General features: G+C 32.9%; 1 protein-coding gene across 2 annotated transcripts in view; it reads left to right on the top strand.

Moving 5' to 3' along the window:
- LOC145258123 (uncharacterized) overlaps window positions 1-21022 on the top strand; it is an 89585-nt gene extending 68563 nt beyond the window's left edge. For both annotated transcript variants that reach the window (XM_080115868.1, XM_080115867.1), the window contains exons 3-9: window positions 752-851; window positions 4411-4640; window positions 8141-8410; window positions 12066-12231; window positions 13546-13740; window positions 16936-17003; window positions 19927-21022. In XM_080115868.1, coding sequence (XP_079971994.1) covers window positions 752-851; window positions 4411-4640; window positions 8141-8410; window positions 12066-12231; window positions 13546-13740; window positions 16936-17003; window positions 19927-20826 — 1929 coding nt within the window. In that variant the 3' untranslated portion in view covers window positions 20827-21022. The remainder of the gene's footprint in view (window positions 1-751; window positions 852-4410; window positions 4641-8140; window positions 8411-12065; window positions 12232-13545; window positions 13741-16935; window positions 17004-19926) is intronic.
- Window positions 21023-21568: the final 546 nt, after the last annotated feature.

Here is a 21568-nt window from a genome sequence, read left to right as displayed (position 1 = left end):
CGCTTCTCTGATGCTCATAAAATTTTATTTTCTTAAAAATTAAATTACTTGATCAATTTGCATTATTTGTTAAATATACTTTTGTTTCGTCACTGGTGCATACATTATAGTTTTTTTTCTCTAATTTTGTTTTTTTGTTTTTGTTTTTTTTTAAGATAGAAAGGATGCTGGACAAGAATCCAAAAATGTTAGAAAAATTCACTAAACTCGTTTTTTATCTATTTTTTTTATTTTGTATCCATCAGCATGATTTTTTATTAATGGTGCAAAATAACTCTGTATTGAAGCAGAACCTTTGAGATATTGAATGTGAGAAAAACTATCAATTTTATTGTTACTTAAACCTTCAAAATTTTGGTTAGAATTTGACAAAATTTAGTATGAAGAACACTTGGGATGCAAAATGTGTCATAGGGAATTCAAGTTAAAATACTAAAAATGTTTATTATAATCATTTATAGGTTCTAAAACTATTTGCCATAATTTCACCAAATATGGCATAATGAGCCCTTGGGTTGTGGAATGTAAGATAATTAGAAATACTAATTGTAATTATGACGTTTAAATTCCAATAGCAGAACTAAACTAAAAACTGTCTTGGTTTTTTTTTTTTTTTTGGTGATTTTCAAAAAAAATTCTTTTTAAATATTCTTAAAAAATGATTCTTTATCAAAGTCCAAAAAAAATTTAGTTTCATTAAAACTTTTGCATTTGTATAATTCATGCATGTTTAATTTTTCAATGTTTTTAGCACAAGCAACTTGAACTTCATCAACTGAAATTGCAAGAAGAGCAACAACTAATCGAACAACAATGGCTAATGGAAAATTATACGCGGGACACGGAGACAGGTAAAAAAAAAAAAAATGAAATCAATTTGTCACATGTGAAAGCTAAAACTTGAAATTTGTATTTTTAAGTTTTTATGAAAATCTATTTTAGAATGAATCTTATTTTACTAGAAAAAATATCAAATGAAGCAAGTGAAGTTATTGTATATTCTGACAAGTAGTTTTAAAATTATGATGCAAAGTAATCTGACATTGGCTTTGTTGTTGCTGTTGGACTCCTGTTCTGTTCTTAGAAAGCTCAAACCCCCCCCCCCCCCCGGGACTTTACTTTCTCTCTAATAAGGGGTTTATTGCTAAGGCTACTTGGGCATTTTTACAGACTAGTGTGCTGGCTTCTCAAATCAAAGCCTCACTTGACTTTGTGCCTTGGAAAGTGTGTGTGTGTGTATGTGTGTGTATATATATATATATACACACACACACACACACTTTTCAGTCTTTAGAGGCAGTGGATACTTCCTGGGAGTTTATTGTAAGACAAGGACTACACAATCTTCAATTGCATCTCTTTTGGAACAGAGTCCAGTGCCAAGGAGAAGTCCAGGACGACAAAAAACAAAAAAACTCTGGTGTTTAAAAGTTTATCTTTCAGACTACAAGTAGTTACGTAACTAAATCTTCAGTCTGGTTTACATTACTATTTAGTCTATAATTGAAGAGAAGATATAAAGATTCATATCGGTTACCAAGGTTATTAGTGAAAATGATGTATAGTAGCCTTGACAGAATTCCAACAATAAACCTACAGCTTGTTTTTTTTTTTTTTTTTTTTTTTTTTTTTAACTTGAACAAACACGTGCACACGTGTGTGTGTTAGTAGGAAGGTCCAGCATTGTTTGGCACTGAACGAGAAATCCTGCCATTTTGTATTCATCCCATAACACAATATCATTTTTTTTTTTTTTTTTTTTTTTTTACGCATGTTTTATATCGGCTTGATGCAAAAATAATAGCGTTTTTGACATTCAACTTCAAAAGATCATAACTCCTTTCATAATAAACTTTATTCAGTGAAATAAGAACCATTAGAATCGACACATTTTTGCCAAAAAGAAACAAGTTTATTTATCTCATTAGCATAGAAATCCAAAGTTCTGGAAGTGATAAAGTCATTAAAGGCCGATTCAGCATCATCTTGGCTTTTGAAGCATTTTTCACTCAGGAAGTTGTCGAGATGCTTGAAAAAGTAATAATCGGTGGGCGAGAGGTCTGGTGAATATGGTGGATGAGGCAGTCTCATAGCCCAATTTGTTCAGCTTCTGCAGGGTCAGTTGAGCAACATGCTGGCGAATGTTGGTCATGGAGGAGAATTGATCCGTTCATATCGATCAATCTCTGCTACGTTGGAGGTTCTGGTGCATTTTATCAATTTGTTAACAGTACTTCTCCCCCGTAATTGTTTCGCCCGGATTCAAGAAGCTATGATGGATGAGACCGGCTGCAGACCACCAAACAGACACCATAACCTCTTTTTGGTGCAATTTCAGCTTCGGAAAGTGTGGTGGAGCTTCTCCGGCATCCAACCACTGTGCCGAACGTCGTTGGTTGTCATAGAGGATCCACTTCTCATCACACGTCACAATCTGCTTGAGAAATGAGTCGTTTTTATTGCACAGGAGGAGTGTAGAATACACCTAAAAACGACAATTTTTTTTGATTATCGTTCAATTCATGCAGCAGTCATTTATCCAACTTTTTTGACTTCCCTATTTGCTTTAAATGGCGAATGACTGTTGAATGGTTGACCTAGAATTCAACAGTAACTTCTTGTGTGGGCGAGGATTGACTTCAATTAAGGCTTTGAAATGTTCGTTATCAACTGCAGTCGGCTGGCCATGACCATCTTCATCTTCGAGGCTCTCGTCACCATTACAGAATATTTCTGGAACCACCGTTGTGCCACACATTCGTTAGTAGTTCCTGGGCCAAACGCATCATTGATGTTACAAGCTGTCTCAACAACTTTTCGGCCTAATTTGAACTGGAACAAGAAAATCGTACGGATTTGAATTTTGTCCATGTTTTTGAAAAGCCTGCAAAAAAATGAAGAGATTGAGAACAGTAACAAATAACACTATTCGATAGAGCGAAAAACGCGCTTCAAAATGATGTATAGCATGGCTATATATATATATATATATATATATATATATATATATCTCAATTAATAAATTCAGAAATCATATATAAAAGTAACATGTGAGAAAACGATATTGTTTTTGTACCAACTTAATAGTATTTAATTTTATTGGTGATGCTGAAGAATACTCAGGGTCGATGGGGGAACAGTGACATTTACTGTAACAAAAACAAAAATTTCAGTAAATTTATACACTTTATCTCTTTCGAATCACACGTGACATTTCTTGGGGGATCAATATAAACTCCTGTATTTTCTTGCTCCAAGCATTATAAACTCCATAAGTTTTTTTATATATGAGATTTATGAGAGTCAGACACAGATTCACACTGATATTATAGCGCCTCTGATCAAAATATGCTTATCCAATTTGAGTAATTGTGTTTATATGAAGGTCGATCTCTAAAACTTGTCATTTGTGAACAATTACAATAAACGAGAGCATACGCTTGAAACTCTGTGGATTTTGTTTGTTCAACTGCACACACTGGATGACGTCACATAATGATTATCTAATCCATCAAGCCAAAGTTAGAAGAAGGAACACATCTTATGGGTGTAGTATGCTTAAAACTCTTGAGTATATTTGCTTGTTGGTATCTGTGTACAGTGAATGACATCACAAAAGAATTAAGGGCATCAAAGAGATTCTTTATGACATAAAAAAATGTCATTTATTATAACAGAGTTGGTAGTCGTGGATCGGTTATAGCGTCATGGGTTCTTATTAAAAATTTGAATTAAAAAACAAAAATATAGAAAATAGAGGAAAATCTTTGTATCACTGAACGAAGATCTCATATTCCAAAAATTAAGTATTTTAACTAAAAAATCAAATTTGTTGACGAGCAAGCCAGGAGCTAGCATGTTGTTTTAGAACATGTTAAATTCAAGCGCAACAACTCTATTTGATTTTAATTTTATTTAAGATTTTGTTAGTATTCAAAATAATTAATACTTTTTAATCTGTAAAAAATGGTAAATTTTTATTTTCTTAGTTAAAAAAATAAAACTACTTAATCAATTTACATGATTTTTAAATATGACATTGTTCTGTAAACCAAAGATTTTTTTTATTTTTTATTTATTTATTTATTTATTTTTTTTTTTTTTAATTTTTCGATGTTGTATTCTAAATAAGAACCATGTTATGATGTGATTAAAGAAAAATGTAAATAATTTTTAATGAAAATAAAAGGTGAATTATTCTTGCGTTAATGTGCAACCGCCATCTGTTTGATATGACTTTAAACTCCTTAAAACAAAGCCATCTTACGTTCTTTTAAATTTTTTTAATTCCTTAATAAATGTGGATGATGTTTATCCTCTCTCTCTCTGTTCCAATTGTTGAAAAGAAAAATGTGGAAATATTTTTAATGTTGGGTTTTATTAACTTTGGTTCTATTTTGTCATTTAAAGGTGAATGGATCCCTATACAGCATCCACCGCCGCCGCCGCCACCCCCACCTCCTCCTGCACAACTGTTGCAGCAGCAGCAGCAACCACTGCAAATCATATCACCACAACAGCAGCAACCACAACCACCTCCATTGCAGCATTGCAATTATGCGAATGTCTCGCAAGTGAATGGAACTGAACATCCTGTTACGAGTCACAACCAAACAATTCCTTTGAGTCACCATATTCGGGTAGGTTTTCGGTTTGTTTCAAATTGTCTTAATGAAAGTGTACACCTGGGATGGGGGGGAGGGGTCCTTTGCTAGTGTTCATGGCCAAAAAATATGAAGTTTTTAAAAAAATAAAAAATAAATCTGAAAAGTTTTTTTTTTTTTTTTTTTTTTTTTTTTTACAAAGGGGGGCCAGGAGTAGACCCCCCCCCCTTTTGCATAGAACACAAAAAAAAATGGAATTAGATTTTCTTTCTCAACTCCTTAGAATTCTTAAAACTCTTTCTAACAGTTTTTTTTATCTAACTTTTGCATGGCACACAATTGCTATTGTTGTAAGGAAAATTGTAATGTGCATGATTAGCGTGGGTGTCATTCGCTTAAGAAAGAAAAAGTCATAAAACTCGAAACCTTACCGACACAAGACAAAAACGTGTCTTACACAAATTGAGATATGGTTGGGTTTGACAATATAAAAAGCCAGCCTTTCTTCAGTTGGGAATGTGTACTTTGCAATCTGGTGTCAATTGAAGAAAGCTTGTTTGCGAAAACATCGAAAAGGGAACAGGACATTTTTGTTACGTGTACTTCGATGCGATGAACTTGGCGATCTGAAAATCATTGAATGATTAGAAGTTATTTCATCTTTTATCTTTCAGCGATGAAAGACAAGATTTTGATTCCGGAATTTAGTGGTGTTGCGGCTGATATGCATCGAGTAGATCGAAAATGAAAGTTGTGTGTGAGCTTTGCACTAAGCAGGCCCTTATAATTGCTTATGCTGCCGATGTATTTAATGCATATGACCAGTTTGTCCAAACATTGGTTAACGTGCGCATTAATTTCTGGATTACTACAACATAGACATATATTACGTGCTTCATCCAGGATAGAAACAATGAGTGCAGAACAACTGTTGATCTGATTACAAACGGGATTTAATTGCAATAATGCAATTATTGATTTTTGTAGAGTGTAAACTGGGGATTCAAATATATATATAGTCAGTCTTATTTGTAGTATTCCGAATTTTACTGGGTTTATATAATTCAGTAATCGTTCATATAGCAATAAATTTTAAGCCAAAAAGAGATGACTTAAACTGTAAGCTACAAAATTATCATATTTCATAATTTAGCATTCATATATTGTTTTAACAAAAACCAAGAGTTCAAACAATGGGTTGATAGCAACAAATAGTGTATTTCATCATTAGTTACAATTGTTTCAAGACTGTTCGGACAAATCCAAACATTATGTCGTTTGAAAATTTTCTCAGGAACAGTCTGCGGATTCAAATATATACTTTACACATGTATTACAAGCCATCTTTTAGGTGTAATTTGAGGTTAACTGTAAATATTTGGCCAATATTTTTCTCTGAAAAATGGCTATTTTTTTTAACCCCTACCCCCGCAAGATTCTGAAAAATGGTCAGAATGATGCAATATAGATGAAAAAAAGGGTCAAAATCAGTTTTCTTGATTTTATGTTTCATACATTGTAAAGAATGTTGGATATAATCACTTATAAATAGATAGAATTTGATTTTTTTTTAATAATACCCAAAATATTACAGAATTTCATAAAAAAAAAAACTTGTCAGATTTCCAAATTTTCTTAAATTCATGAAATTGAAAAAATCATCAAATTTGTTCTAGAAGATTTTTTTTTACTCAGAAATTTTATCTATTTTGCAAAACTTGATTTTTGGGTGCTTTGCTTGATAGTTATTTTTGACAAAATTACAACTTCTGAGCCCATTGCATTATTTTAGAAATCGATTAAAACATTATCTTGACTATAGACTATTGACTTATAGTTTTATAACAATTTTGTATAATTAATAACTTAAAAGATTGTAATAATAAAAAAAAAATTTTTAAATCATATAAACAAGATTTTTCCACTTTTGGGTGGGGTGGGGGGATTATTCAAACAACTCTTCTTGATATGGTCACAACTTTTGGGTGGGGTGGGGGGATTATTCAAACAACTCTTCTTGATATGGTCACAACTTTTCAATAGATGTAACAACTTAATTTTTTTAAAACATGAGAATTTTTAAATCAGACTCATGATTATAACTTTAAACTGGACCCATCATTTAATTTACAGGAGTAAATCGTTCTCATTCTGTCAGCTATAATGAACTAGAAATGTTAATTCTTGATTATAATAGCCTATAGTAAGGATTGAACCTTTAACTTCCAGAAAACTGTCACTTAGAATTGATGATTAATATTAACACTTTCTACAGTTAAGAGTTCGCACAGGCTTGAAAAATCCTTGAATTTTAAGTTTTGCCTTCGAACGGCCCTATTTCTACCTTGAAAAATCCTTGAAAATATGGAAAATTTCTTGAATAGGTCTTGAAAATCATATTCTTTATGTCCAGGAAGAATTTGTCGAAATATTGAAAATAAAATGCTTTCAGAAAGTCGGCCTCTAAAAGAAAAACTGAACTGGCTAAGCTCAAAAACATGCTTCTTTTTCTTTTTTTTTTTTTTTTCTTTTTTTTTTTTTTTACACAGTGATCACCACTTATCAAGGCCCGGAAGCCACTCAGGGATAAGGGTTATTGCAAGTACATTACGTTAGTGTGGAGATTTGATGGAGTGTTTACTTAAGGGGGCGGTTCATTAGGAATTTGTTAACATTAGACTTTAAGACATCCAAGTTGTAGTCCGGAGGGAAGCAGGCAGACGGAACAGAATTCCACAGGCGTGCAGTTCTAAGAAAGAAGCTTTGTCCATGGAATCCGCGTTTTGATTTAGGCACAGATATAGAGTGGGGGAAATTTTTCACAGTGGATTCAGCTAGACGGGTGTTTTTCGTGAAAGATTGGCGAGGGGGGACCAGAGATTGGAGTTCAGACGAGCACCTGCCATGGAAATAACGATAAAACAAGGATAGGCTCGCAACGTCTCTTCTGTGGGAGAGGGGTTGCAGGGTAGAGAAAAGGGCATCCCCCACTAAGCCACGAAGTCTATTTTGTACTCTGTCAAGGCATGATAGGCTGTTTTTGGCAGCTCCTGCCCAGATATGGCAACAGTATTCCATCCTTGGACGTACTTGGCTTTCTAAATAAGAACTAAAAACGATTAAAAATCACTGAAAAACAAATTGTAGTGGTGAGCTTAATCTGTAAATAGTTGATCAGTTCTGTTGCGCATTAGAGAATTTCATGTAAATAACTGTGTAGCCTTTAAAACTACTTTAAGTGATAAATGAAAATGACTTGTCAATTAAGTTTTTTGGTTTATTATATCATTATTTGTATATCAAATTTTGTTTTGAAAACTTGAATTTTGTCTGGAGAAGTCTTTGAGAAACCCTTAAAAATGGGCATCAAAAATCTGTACGGACTCTGGTAAAGCAAGATGTCCATTAGATTTTAGTTTTCTTAAAAAATGAATGTTTAAAAAAAACTTTTAAAATAAAACTGAAATTAAAAATACTCGCAAGTAATGGTGAGTAGATACTAGTTAATATTTCATTTTTCTTTGATTTATTTTTAGAATTGCAGCCTAGAAGATGCTTTGCAGACTTTGGATATTGAGAACAGAAAGAATGCGACTGAAGAACCGGCATTGGAACATTACTTGGACAATTACCTTACTCACAATGAGGTTGACAACTTTACCAATATTTCCCCTAATCAGCTCAGTTCATTCGACTGTAATCTATTACCGTTTTCCTCTACTACCAACCCTGGTATCGACGATCAATCCATCACTGTTAATTACTACCAAGACCCACCGCAACAGCCACCAACAACAGCAGCACAAGTAAGGGACTTTTTCTTTAATCTCAAAAAATTACTCCATCTAACCCCCCCCCCCCTCCCCCAAAATGTATGTAAAAATGAGATATGTACCAAAGAGTTTCACAATATGAAATAAGTCATGGATTTTATTGTTACACTAGCGGGGATACCCAGCATTGCCCAAGTGTTTGTTGGTGCGTGTTGAGCAAGAAAAAAAAAGTGGTAGTAGGCAGGTTCAAATCCATGACACGGAGGCAGAAAAGAAAGTGAAAGAAAACCTGGCATCTTACCGCTACGCCATGACGTGACAGGAAGTGTAAAGCATTCAAATTTAGCAACGTCAATCAAGGAGGAAAAGATGAAAAATAAGTTAAGAATCACGCAGGCGCAGAAATGAACGTCTGGCTGGAGGCCAGTTAAGCTTTCCACTTTCTGTTGTATTTGTTTCCCCACGATGTTGGGAGAACCAGCTCCTCCCCAAAAAGGGGAAACTCTGGCAGTGTACAGATAAATAGCAATTGTCTGATGTGAAGGGATTCCCCCACATTGATCAAAGCTAATTGCCTCCAAGACGTCTCAGCCTGGAAGGCCAGGAGGCACTCGTGTTTGCTTCAATCAGTTTCGTTTTATTTATACAAAAAAGACAAACACTGGAAAGGACGGGATGGAGGGAATTTTTTAAAAGTCAATCAAAATAAAGAAGAGACGATGTCTGTTGTTGAATCTGAGATTTTATAATCTAGGGAGTATAGGGAAACTTCTCCATAAACATAACGGACGCGAGAAGCGAAAAAACGCCTGTCTTAGACATACAAAAATGTGCGCACCCTTTTTGCCTTTTATATATTAGACTAGCCTGGGTGCCTGGCGTTGGCCGGGTGTTTGGAGGTGTGTGTTGAGAAAAAAAAAAATAGGCGGAGTAGGCAGGCAGGTTTGAACCTGTACCACGAAGGAGGCAAAGAACGTGAAAAAAAAAACGTGTTTGCGGTTGCACCCATTGCCCAACCGGAAGTGATGTAGGTTTAATTTAAGGCTAGACAATCGAAAAGAGGGGATGACTTTCGAAAATATCGGTGAAAAAAGTGACCCTTTACTGTAGAAAAGTGCCCAGTTGAGGGTGAAGAAATTAATGTTTTTGGCCAATTTTTTTATATTTGTCGTCCGAAGGGTCAAACTTCAAAACAGTACCGATCTTGTGAAAATCCGTTGCCTCTATTGAAAATTTTGACATACATACATACATTTAAACAAACAGGTGAGATTTATGTTATAGCAGAGATGCCCGAGTATTTGTCGCTGTGTGGGTGAAAAAAAAAAAAGTTTTGGTAGACAGGTAGGCTCGAACTCGAAACCTTAAGGTGAAGGCAGAAAAGAAAGCGTGACATCTTACCGCGACGCTAAGAGGGCAGAGAAGTGATATCAAACATCACTCCATAGAGAAATAATCATGCAGAGCCAGTTAAGATTTATGCTTTCTGCATATTTGTTTCCCCAAAATGTTTGGGAAAACCAGCTCCCCATAAAAAGGGGAATGTCCAAAAGAATAGCATTTGTCTGATATGATGGGTTTTCTCCGCATTGATAAAAGCTGATTGCTTTCTGGACAAGGAATTGACTTCATTTCAATTAGTTTCACTTTATTTATACTAAAAAGCCAAACAAAAACACTGGACCACGGGATAGCATGAATTTTATAAAATAAAAGTCGCTCAAATAAAAGATAGACGACCTCCTTTTGTAAATTAGAGATTTTATAATCTAGGGAGTATATAAAAATTAAGAGATAGTGAAAATCTGTGAACAATATCTCGCTTCAAATCATTAAAAGGTTGAAATTAGTCTGTCATTGTGAACAGCTGCTTTAACATCTAACATTTGTGTTTTTTCTTCTGTTTTCAAAATTCTATTCTCAACAACTGTTTTCTATTTCCTACAATTGAACATGTAAATTAATTGAGCTAAATTTTCCTGGGAGGTAGGGTAGTTATGAAGCACTACTCTGTAGTTTAATTGGATTATCTCCCTTAGTTATAAAGTTAAGAGCTAACATCTAGATTGAAATTTGTGTGAGGTATTCTATATATCACTGGTTTTTGATGACTATTATAAAATTCCTTTATACTTCTTGTATCTTCCATTACATATCTGGAAACGAGACCAAATTCTGAAAATTAAACTGCAAAAACTATAAAAGAAGAAAAAATAAATTATCTTTTGTTGAAAAAAAACTTTAAACAACATTTTTTTATGAATACGTAGAAGCAGTGACTTGCTGAATATGGCTAGCACATTGACTCAATTCAATGGAATTACTAGTGACCAAGGAAAATAAATCTGTTGTCTACTTTCATTTTAGCTGTTTCTGATTTTGGGTTTATATTTTTTGTCTTTGAATAGTAGTGGATAATTTTCTTTTCTACTAAAAATGCTCTGCCTACCCCATTTTGGATCACAACCATAGAGTTGTGAAACTGTGGCTGTATAACTTTACTCTTATAAAAGCTTAATTTTTATCAGATGCATACAAAATTATCTTTACTCAAAATAGCTACAGTGTTACTTTCTCAGGCCAAATTCTGAAATGCAGCTTTTTCCACAGATGGAACAGGAAATCCTGTTTTCTGCAGATAAAATGACTACAAAATTGATGTTCTCATCTGTACCTGGCAATTATATGGGCTTCTTCAAAGAGTCAAACATGTTAGGCCAAAACATATGATGAGCAATCTTGTCAGAAATTTCAGTTGATTCAGAATGATTCTGCATTTATTTATTTATTTTATTTTTTTTATGAATTTCAGTTGATCACTTACACTTCAGTTTTCTGACAATCAACTGTGTGATGAAAACTCAGCCACTATATTTTTTTTTGTGTGGAGTTTCATCATAGATAGCATCATTTAATTATCGCATGAATTGAATAAAATCATTGGAATTCTAACATACTTTATTGATAACATCTCCAAAGGAGAATTATAAAAAAATATTTTAACTTGTACAACCTTAGATAGATTATCTAGTGTGTGTGTTATTTAATGGTCAGTTGTATATGTATGTCCAGCTAAAATTACAAAACAAAAACCCGCAAAGTTGGTTTATTATTGATTTGGGGGGTAGTTTTCCAGTTATTTTATTTGGTCATTTTATAAAGGGAAGAAGGGATGTAACTCTTTATTTTTATCAAGAATTAATTTTTGCTGATTCATTCCTTTAGGAAAGAATGAAAGAAGAGTTGACTGTGTCTGTCCAGCGAGAGAGAAATGGGCTAGGTAGAGAAGGTGAAAAACAGGGCAGGAGAGAAAGCTAGAGAGATGGATAATTAGAGGTGAAAGTTTTAATACAAATGTTATGCTTTTACTTTTGCTTGCCAATGCTGGGTATCCCTGCTAAGTTTTATATATTCTTCCTAGACGACCAATGATCTAAATATTCTTGGGTTTTTTATATTATTTTAATGGGTGTTATGTCTCATATATTACTTGATTATTTATGACTTCAAGGAGAATCTTCTTCCACTGTCTTCCATCTACTGTAGTTAATGTGATCCCGTTTGCACAGAGATGAACATACAAGATGAAGAGAGAGTATTCATAGTTTATCGATTTCTGATATCAAATACTTTCTCTTATTGACTATCAGAACATATTCCAATATGTTTTGTCTTTTTACAATTTCAGCCGCACGTATATGAAAGGCAGAACAGTCTTGATAACTGGTGGAGAGAGATTATGGGATCTTCCGAAACTTCTGCTGAAAACCTTCCTCATAGCCGTGAACTCATTCAGAATGCAACGCTTCCTCTTTCATCTGGAGAGATGGGCTGCGGAAATCTTTTTAATACAAGTAAGACCTCAGTTTTTCGCTAATGATCATTTGGCTACTAAATGATACTTTTGAACCTTTGTGTGTATGTAGGGAAAGTAAATAATTCTAACAGGACTTGAACACACACATCTTCTAATCAGTGGTTTGGGTTACTACTTGCGATCAGATAATTCTGTCATATGGTAGACATCATTCACCTGTACAAACATAACTGGCCTGGTTATTGCGATGAGAAAACTAACACATAACGTGTGTCTACGCGGCTGAATATTGAACTGCTGATATTTATATATAAATTCTGGCCATCCAAAAGCTAACAATTGTCAGGACAGTGGTGAAAGTAATGTAAAATGTGACTTACACAAGCGACAACACCTGTCTATCCGTGTTAAGTGATGGAATCAAGAAAGGAAAGAGAAAATTTTTTGTTTATAGACGGTTTATTAATGTATACATATGACGTTAATTTGCATATGAGGACAATGACAGCTGTGAAAAGGAATGAAGGGGAAAAGCACAGGACAGTCTTTTTTGGACGGCTGAGAGAGAGACCGTGAGAACGGTCAGTGAAAATTACAGTTGAAGTCAGGAGTTGGCAAGGAGGAGTTTGGATGAATATTTATTATTTTTAAATCTTATTAAATCTTAGTTTCATTTAAGGACTTCATTTTGTTTTGAGAGTTTAATGGATTTGACCTTTTTATTGTCACTTATTTCATAACTTAACATTTTCTGTGTTCCTGTTAGTACGGTGTGTGTAGGGAGGAGGGGGGGATATCCATTACTATCACAATTGATTTACCAACTATTGATGTGGGAACAAGGATGGGAGAAAAAAGATGCGTACCAGTTAAAGTGTTGACTGAAGAACTAAAGAATGCAATGGAAGACAGTGAAATATGAAAGATTCTAATCAATGGTGTCTCATGAACCTGTGTTAAATGTTTTTGACTCCTGATGGGGGAGTATGACACCAATGATTTTGACGATCGTTTTTATAACCACAAGTTATAATAACCAACCAATAAAAAGTTTAAAAAGTTACTATAAAAATTGTTGAATTATGGATTCAATCAGTTCGCCGTTGTCTACGTCATGAACTGCATTTGATTCTTCGCCGCCATCTTTGTTACTGGCAATTACTTCACACTCGGTATCGGGACTGCACTGCTTCTTCACCGCCGTCTTTGTTCAACATAATCTCTCAACACTTAACAATCTGCTATAGATGACTGTTCTTAAATTGAATAAATTGACTTTAGGATATGAATTGATTGTTCATATTTAGTTTTTATGTTATCTCTTCATTTTAAGATTTTTTCTTATTTGCAGATGTTTCTTGCAATTCTTCTTTCAACATGAACGGAAATTCATGCAATTCTTCTGGCTGGGATAATCAAAACTTGATGTTTCCCAATATTTCTGCTGCGATTAATGAGAGCAATTCCCTGATGGAAATTGAGAAAATGTTACGTGGAAACAATTTGATGGGCAACATGACTCTACCAAACAATTATCTCGATGAAGGTGAGTCTTCGCATTTTTCAGTCGGATGTGCAAAGTTTATTTCCTAAAGAACAATGAACATGATTACTGTATCTAAAATAAAAACACTAAATATCGTTTATCCATGTGTTACATTTTTAAGAATCAACTTGTTGAGAATACTCATGCTTTTTTTCTTTTTCTTCTTTTAGGAAGTGAAATGCATTAGTGATCTGTGAAGCCTTTCGTTCCCTTATTTCATTTTTTTTTTTTCAAGTTTATGCTAATAACGTTTCTAATCTAAAACTCACTTATCAAAACACATTGCCTGTTTTTTCGAAAATGTATTTCGTTTATGAATTTTCTTTGTTCTAAATTCCTAAAACTGCTCGATACATTCTTAATGAAAACATTAAAATGACATTTCATTCATCAAGTTACATTCCTGAAAATGAAAATATTTCAACTTTAAATATTTATCTCACTTCGACAACATTTCTTTTGGCATTCTACTTTTATCAATCATAATAATCGCCCATTATAATACACATAGCAATCGACTATTTTACTTTCCGGTGTTTTTCAGTAGACTAACAACATAATACGTTCACAAAAAGTTGAAATGAGATACAAAAAATTCAGGTTTACAGTTAAGTTTGTATAAACAGATTGCATGACGAAATTACAATAAGCCAAGCAAATATTTAATAGCCAATTGGAGAGTTGAGCTGACTGATTGAGATAAAATCCAAGAAGCTCATTAACTGGCAATTTTTTGTAACGGACATCAGTGTCAATGCAACAGAAAACAATGGCAAATTTTCAAATAACACTTGAGAATTTTGGAAACAACATAGTTTAGTTGTGTGAAAGTATGTTTGTGTGTTCACTGCACAGGCTGGAGTCGTCCACCTGTTGTCTCGATTCGTAGCTTCAATCATGTTGTCTCCATTAAAAAAAAAAAAAAACAATATTTTGAGTTTACACTAATAGTTAATTCCTTTTTAATGACAGATTATCAGTTGGAACTCTTTATTCAACTAAATAAAAATATAAGCAAAACTGACTCTCTCTCTCTCCCTCTCTCTCTCCCTCTCTGTATATGTATACCACTAAATATTGTTTTCCGAGCCACATCTGTGTAGCATTACAAGCGTAAAGAAAAATGAAAAATCTTTGCAAGCAAAAAAAATATTTAAATTCACATTTTTATTGGAGGAATTGGACCTAGTAATTCACTTCTGTTTGTCTGTGCACACTTTTCTCAATAACCACTCCTTAAAATTTTTTTTAATTTTGCAACATTAGTGATGGTGAAAGTAAATTTTTGCTAGAACGGATTTTTCAGAATAACTCTTGTTGCCTTCCTAAACGGCACTAACTCTATTTGGGTTTAACTGGCTTCCTCCAAAGAAGGAAGTTCCATGGTAGTATGAAATTCACAAGTGATCCTTAGTCACAGCAAAAGAAAAATGAAAAATCTTTCGTCTGTTCACACTTTTCTCAATAACCACTCCTTGGATTTTTCAAAAATTTTGCACAAATATTAGTCATGGTGAAAGTAAATTTTTCATTTGTGGAGAGCGATGCCTGTATGCTCAACTTGTTCATCAAACTTTCACTTCCAAGCTTCACATTAATAACCAATGATATCGATTCTTAGGAATCGCCTCCTTACTAAGAATTGATGTTTTTCCATACAAATGTCTAGTGCTACCAGATCAGGCTGTCTTTTGGCTTCCTGAGACGAAATGCATCTACATTGACGTTTTTTGTTTTCTGATCTTTTTTGTAAAACTAAATTTTGTTCTTCAAAAACAGCCCCTCTCCTTCCTTCCCTTTTTATTTTATCTCCCCCCCCCCACTCCCAGACCCTGTCGGTGGAGTATCAGAATACACCGACTGCCCCCCCCCCCCCCCTACAGAGAGTAAAAGTTCCTCAATGGGCCACCTGTTACAGCGACCCGTAATGCTTTAGAACGGGATCCTGGTGGCTGAGCACCTCATGACCTCGGAACCAAGTGGCCGTGAGTTAGCAACACTCCACTTTGGCCCTTACTTCGGCTAGACGGGCAGTCGAGCTGGCTTGACCCGATCAACCGGCTAGTCATGACAGTCCCTAATAATAGTCAACCCCCACAAAAAGAGAAATACAAATACATTAACTTATAAAAAAAAAACACACACACACACACATAAAACACACACACACACACACACACACACACACACACACTATCATTAGAAGGCGATGGCAAGGGCCAATCAGATGGTGAAAACTGATGCTATTGACAACTAACCATCTGTCATGGATGCATGGAAGTAAATTTCATTGGGTTTTCCCAGCACAAATATGAGTTCACAGAAAATTTAGTTTTATTGGGAGTTGGCATTGTTGTAGGTGTCTGAGTATTGCCAGCTGAATTGATGGTTGAGCTGATGCTTGTATCAATGCAGACGGTCCCTATTTGATATTAGAATCACTTCTTTCTGCTACTTGGTCAACATATTAAATACTAGTGGCTGCAAGTGTGCTATCACTGTGTTGAAAGGTCAAGGAATTGCTGCTAATTCTTGTATCTAGGTAAACTCTGCCTTCAAGATTTGGAGCAAAATTTATTCAAGCAAAATGCTCTTAATTTCCAATGACTTTTTTATAATAATCGCACCATGATTAGGTGAATAGAAGAACAGAGCTCATCAATTGTTTTTTATCAGAAAACTTAGTATATTCACGGGTTCAGGTGGTTCAGTGCACTAAAAAAAAGGGTAGTATTCAGAGGAAGGCATAAGAATTGAAATAACTGCATGCAACTTGGCTGATGTCAACCTGAGCGATCAGACTGCATGGATAGCAGATGTGAGATGGTGTTTAGTGTTGCCAACCCCAGAGTTGAAGAAATTCGCAGCACTCAGCAAATTTTAAAGGAAAACCTAGTAGTCTCAGAAAAACAATGATTTTAATAAACTTTTCTGATTCTTGTTGCATGTTCATCTTTGTTTTTTACAATCACAAAAATATTCCACTGATAATCTGTCTTAAATTATCAACCTTATTTATGAATCTCTTTTCATAATATTACTTTGGGAAGAATACAATTTAACATACTGTTGTCTTATAACTTTAGATTATGCTCCTCTGAATTATAAATAAGATGCTGCTTGAAAAAATTATTTCAGAATTTTCTTTTTAAGGATTTCTCGGGTCTTAAGTATTTTTTTTTTTTTTTTCCATAGGTCTAATGGATGATGGGAGCAGTGACTCAGCGGTTTGCTCTTTAGCTGGTTCAGCCTCACCATTCCAGGTTGGTATATTTAATGCAAGTTTTATAATGATACCATGAAGTAGTCTAATTTTTTGCATGGCTAGTTCACTTGTAGGTGCATTTTTACAATTCTTTGGTAACTTTTAATTCTTTATGGAACATTTGCGATTCAAACTCGATATTCTTGTTTTTGCTTTAAAATCTGGAATTATACTCGATCACTTTTCCATTTTTAAAGTTTGTGATGTGATTTACATTTCTTATTGACAGTCTTCATTTTATGGATATGTTGAATTTTTTACTTTTCCTCCAATTTTTTCACAGGATTTCATGTGAATAATTTTGCTTTTGTGAAATTCTCTTGCTGAATGTTGAAGTAAGATTTTCTTTGGGGAAAATTTATTAAAAATGTATCCACTATAGTGGAAGGAGGTGGGGGTATGAACGTGTTAAAACTTTGTTTTTCAGTGCAGCTATTACATCTCTATTACGGCCATTTCAGTCAGATCCTGCTTTGCCTTTTTCAAGTATGCCTTTAAAAACCTATTTAAGTTATTGCTGCCTTCTTAATTTACAAACAAGTACAACTGCATTTAGAAAATGTAGAATTATTTTGTTTGACTTTTTGGGAAGTTTTTTTTTTTTGCTTACATCAGTATTTTATTTTTATAAGTATTAATTACAAATAGTTTTCTTGCTTTTTATATTGTGTGAACACAATTGTATTACAACTAAAATGTTTTGGAGATTTTTATATATATTTTAAAATATATTGGAGAATAAAAAAATTCATTTACGAATAGTGTTTTTTTTTTTTTTTACTAAAGAATAATGGTAGATGCTAACTATGTGTTTTATCATTTCAGTGAATTTTTTATCAGTGCAGATATTTCTAAGTATCATGTCCATTTTAATATTAAAATTTTTTTAACTAATTTTCCGATCTTTGATATGACCTTAAACTCTTTCTGATGTTGAGGCCCCAGCTTGCGGGCTTTGGGGAGTATGGAGCCACCCTTTAATTGCCATTGCTCCCAGGTCCACTCTGACCTGGAGTGGTAGTAGCTGTTAGGGTCCCAACTATGAGTCAAATAGAAACCAACTTAAAAAAAACAAATATACTCTATTAAAAAATTGTTCTTCAAAATCACTGGATTCAGCATTAAATAACCTGAAAAGGGTTGATATGCTGTAAAACAAAAACAACCAACCAATTTTTCATTCAACTTTTTAACTGGATGCATCTTCATCTTTGGTGTTTCGTTTTCAATACTTAAACTTTTTGTTAATTATAATTCGTTGTAAATTCCTTTTGAATTAGGATAGGTACTCTGCATTGTTCAACGTCCTCGCTAAGTCTTTTTGGTGACTAGTACAATATAAAAGAATGAAAAATAAAGTAATCATCATTTGACCTACATTCATTGGATTAAAAAAAAAAATTTTATTTACATTTACCAGTGAGAATGTAATTTACTTTTGGACCCCCCCCCTACTCACCCACACATACTAATTTGGTCCTTGTTGACCTTGAGTGAATGAATATCAATTTCTTTTTTTCTTTTTTTTTTTAATACCATAACCAGTTGGATCAGAATGTATAAAATTTGTTTATTTTTAATAGTTTTGAAATTTTATCCAGATAAACAAATTTTTAATAGTTTTGAAATTTTATTCAGATAAACAAATTTTTACTAGTTTTGAAATTTTATCCAGATAAACAAATTTTTACTAGTTTTAAAATTTTATCCAGATAAACAAATTTTTAATAGTTTTGAAATTTTATCCAGATAAACAAATTTTTAATAGTTTTGAAATTTTATCCAGATAAACAAATTTTTAATAGTTTTGAAATTTTATCCAGATAAACAAATTTTTAATAGTTTTGAAATTTTATCCAGATAAACAAATTTTTAATAGTTTTGAAATTTTATCCAGATAAACAAATTTTTAATAGTTTTGAAATTTTATCCAGATAAACAAATTTTTAATAGTTTTGAAATTTTATTCAGATAAACAAATTTTTAATAGTTTTGAAATTTTATTCAGATAAACAAATTTTTACTAGTTTTGAAATTTTATCCAGATAAACAAATTTTTAATAGTTTTGAAATTTTATCCAGATAAACAAATTTTTAATAGTTTTGAAATTTTATCCAGATAAACAAATTTTTAATAGTTTGGAAATTTTATTCAGATAAACAAATTTTTACTAGTTTTGAAATTTTATCCAGATAAACAAATTTTTACTAGTTTTGAAATTTTATCCAGATAAACAAATTTTTACTAGTTTTGAAATTTTATCCAGATAAACAAATTTTTAATAGTTTTGAAATTTTATCCAGATAAACAAATTTTTAATAGTTTTGAAATTTTATCCAGATAAACAAATTTTTAATAGTTTTGAAATTTTATCCAGATAAACAAATTTTTAATAGTTTGGAAATTTTATTCAGATAAACAAATTTTTACTAGTTTTGAAATTTTATCCAGATAAACAAATTTTTACTAGTTTTGAAATTTTATCCAGATAAACAAATTTTTACTAGTTTTGAAATTTTATCCAGATAAACAAATTTTTACTAGTTTTGAAATTTTATCCAGATAAACAAATTTTTACTAGTTTTGAAATTTTATCCAGATAAACAAATTTTTAATAGTTTAGAAATTTTATCCAGATAAACAAATTTTTAATAGTTTTGAAATTTTATCCAGATAAACAAATTTTTAATAGTTTTGAAATTTTATCCAGATAAACAAATTTTTACTAGTTTTGACATTTTATCCAGATAAACAAATTTTTACTAGTTTTGACATTTTATCCAGATAAACAAATTTTTAATAGTTTTGAAATTTTATCCAGATATACAAAAGATGATAAACAAGCAAGCAGAAATTTTACTTCATGTCATATATACTGAAATTTTAATTTCATTTTTTTTTTCTTTTTCTTTTTTTACAGGATACTAATGATAGTCATAACTCGTCTCCGTATGACCATATTGAAGGCGCCACTGGTGGTAGCGATTACGATAGCAGTAGCAGTAATACTGAGGGAACCAGCATGACTGGCCATACAGTTGTGAAAACAGAGCCACCAAACAGCACTTATTATTGTAGTTATGATCCTATGGGTGGTCAGCAAGTGGCCAGCATGAACCATTCCACATCATCAAATGACACGGATTTCAATTATCAACCAAGCAACACTAACCACATCCAACACAACCACACATACTCACAGCAGCATTCGCAACATCCCCAACCACAGAAATCTTCATTCTCAAATCAGAAATCGATGCGTCAAGAATTACTGCCCGGTCCACACAAAAGTTCAAGGTCCTCAGCATTCTCCCATTCACGTGGACCAACGTCTAGAGATCAAAAGCGTTTGCGTGAAATGAACGTTCCGTTGAGTTTGACACAGATCATTGATTCTTCGGTTGAAGAATTTAATGAACTCGTCCGAAAGTACCCCCTGCCAGAATCCCACCTGCGCCTGGTCCGTGACATCCGACGTCGGGGTAAGAACAAAGTTGCAGCACAGAATTGTCGCAAAAGAAAATTAGATGTCATCGGTACTTTAGAGGAAGAAGTGATAAATCTACGGGAGGCACGTAACCGATTGCTGCTGGAGGGCAACATGATCGACCAGAAGACCCGCGAGATGAAAGAGAAGTACAAAGTCTATTATCAAGAAGTTTTTGCTTCCCTTCGAGATGAATTTGGTAACCCATACGACCCACAAGAATATTGTTTACAACAATCGGGCGACGGCAACGTATTTCTGGTACGCAAAAGCTTCACGGCCGAAGAAAAATCTTTAAATACAAACAGAAAAAAAAAATCTGATCGAAAATGAGGTGCGTTGGAATGGAGTCGTAAAATTTAATATGTCTACGACAAAACATTATTCTTTTCATCCGACCATTAATTTTAATTTCTCAATTGAGAAAAAAAATTTTGCTTAATAACAAAACTCTCCTTCATATTATCAGAGTATTTCTGCTTCAAACTGTCACCATTTTCATGTTTCAAAATGAACAATCTAAAACTGTTTTTTTTTTTCTTCTATTCTACTTATCGCCTCCCTTTAGTTTTTTTTTTTTTTTCTTCTATTCTACTTATCGCCTCCCTTTAGTTTAGTTTATTTTTTTTCTTCTATTCTACTTATCGCCTCCCTTTAGTTTAGTTTATTTTTTTTCTTCTATTCTACTTATCGCCTCCCTTTAGTTTAGTTTTTTTTTTTTCTTCTATTCTACTTATCGCCTCCCTTTAGTTTAGTTTATTTTTTTCTTCTATTCTACTTATCGCCTCCCTTTATCCGTTTAATTTCCATGATGCCTTCTCGCAGTTGCTATTGAATTTACAATGTTTTTTTTTTTTTTTATTTCAATATTTCCATTCTTTTTATAGTATTTAAATATTTTAATAGGTTTTAAATTTTTTTTGTTGATGAAATTTAAATATACTAATACCCCCCCTCCTCTCTCTCTCTCTCTCTAAAAAACATTATTTATGAAATTTTCCCTTCTAATTTGAATTTTATTTATTTTTTACTTTTTTTTTTCTGGTAATTTAAATATTTTTGAATTTGCACTAAT

Source organism: Euprymna scolopes, chromosome 33 (assembly GCF_053919585.1).
Source record: "Euprymna scolopes isolate OS-2025 chromosome 33, ASM5391958v1, whole genome shotgun sequence".
Taxonomy (NCBI): Eukaryota; Metazoa; Mollusca; class Cephalopoda; order Sepiida; family Sepiolidae; genus Euprymna; species Euprymna scolopes.
Note: the sequence above shows the minus strand (reverse complement) of the source record. Positions and strands in the feature narration are given on the sequence as shown.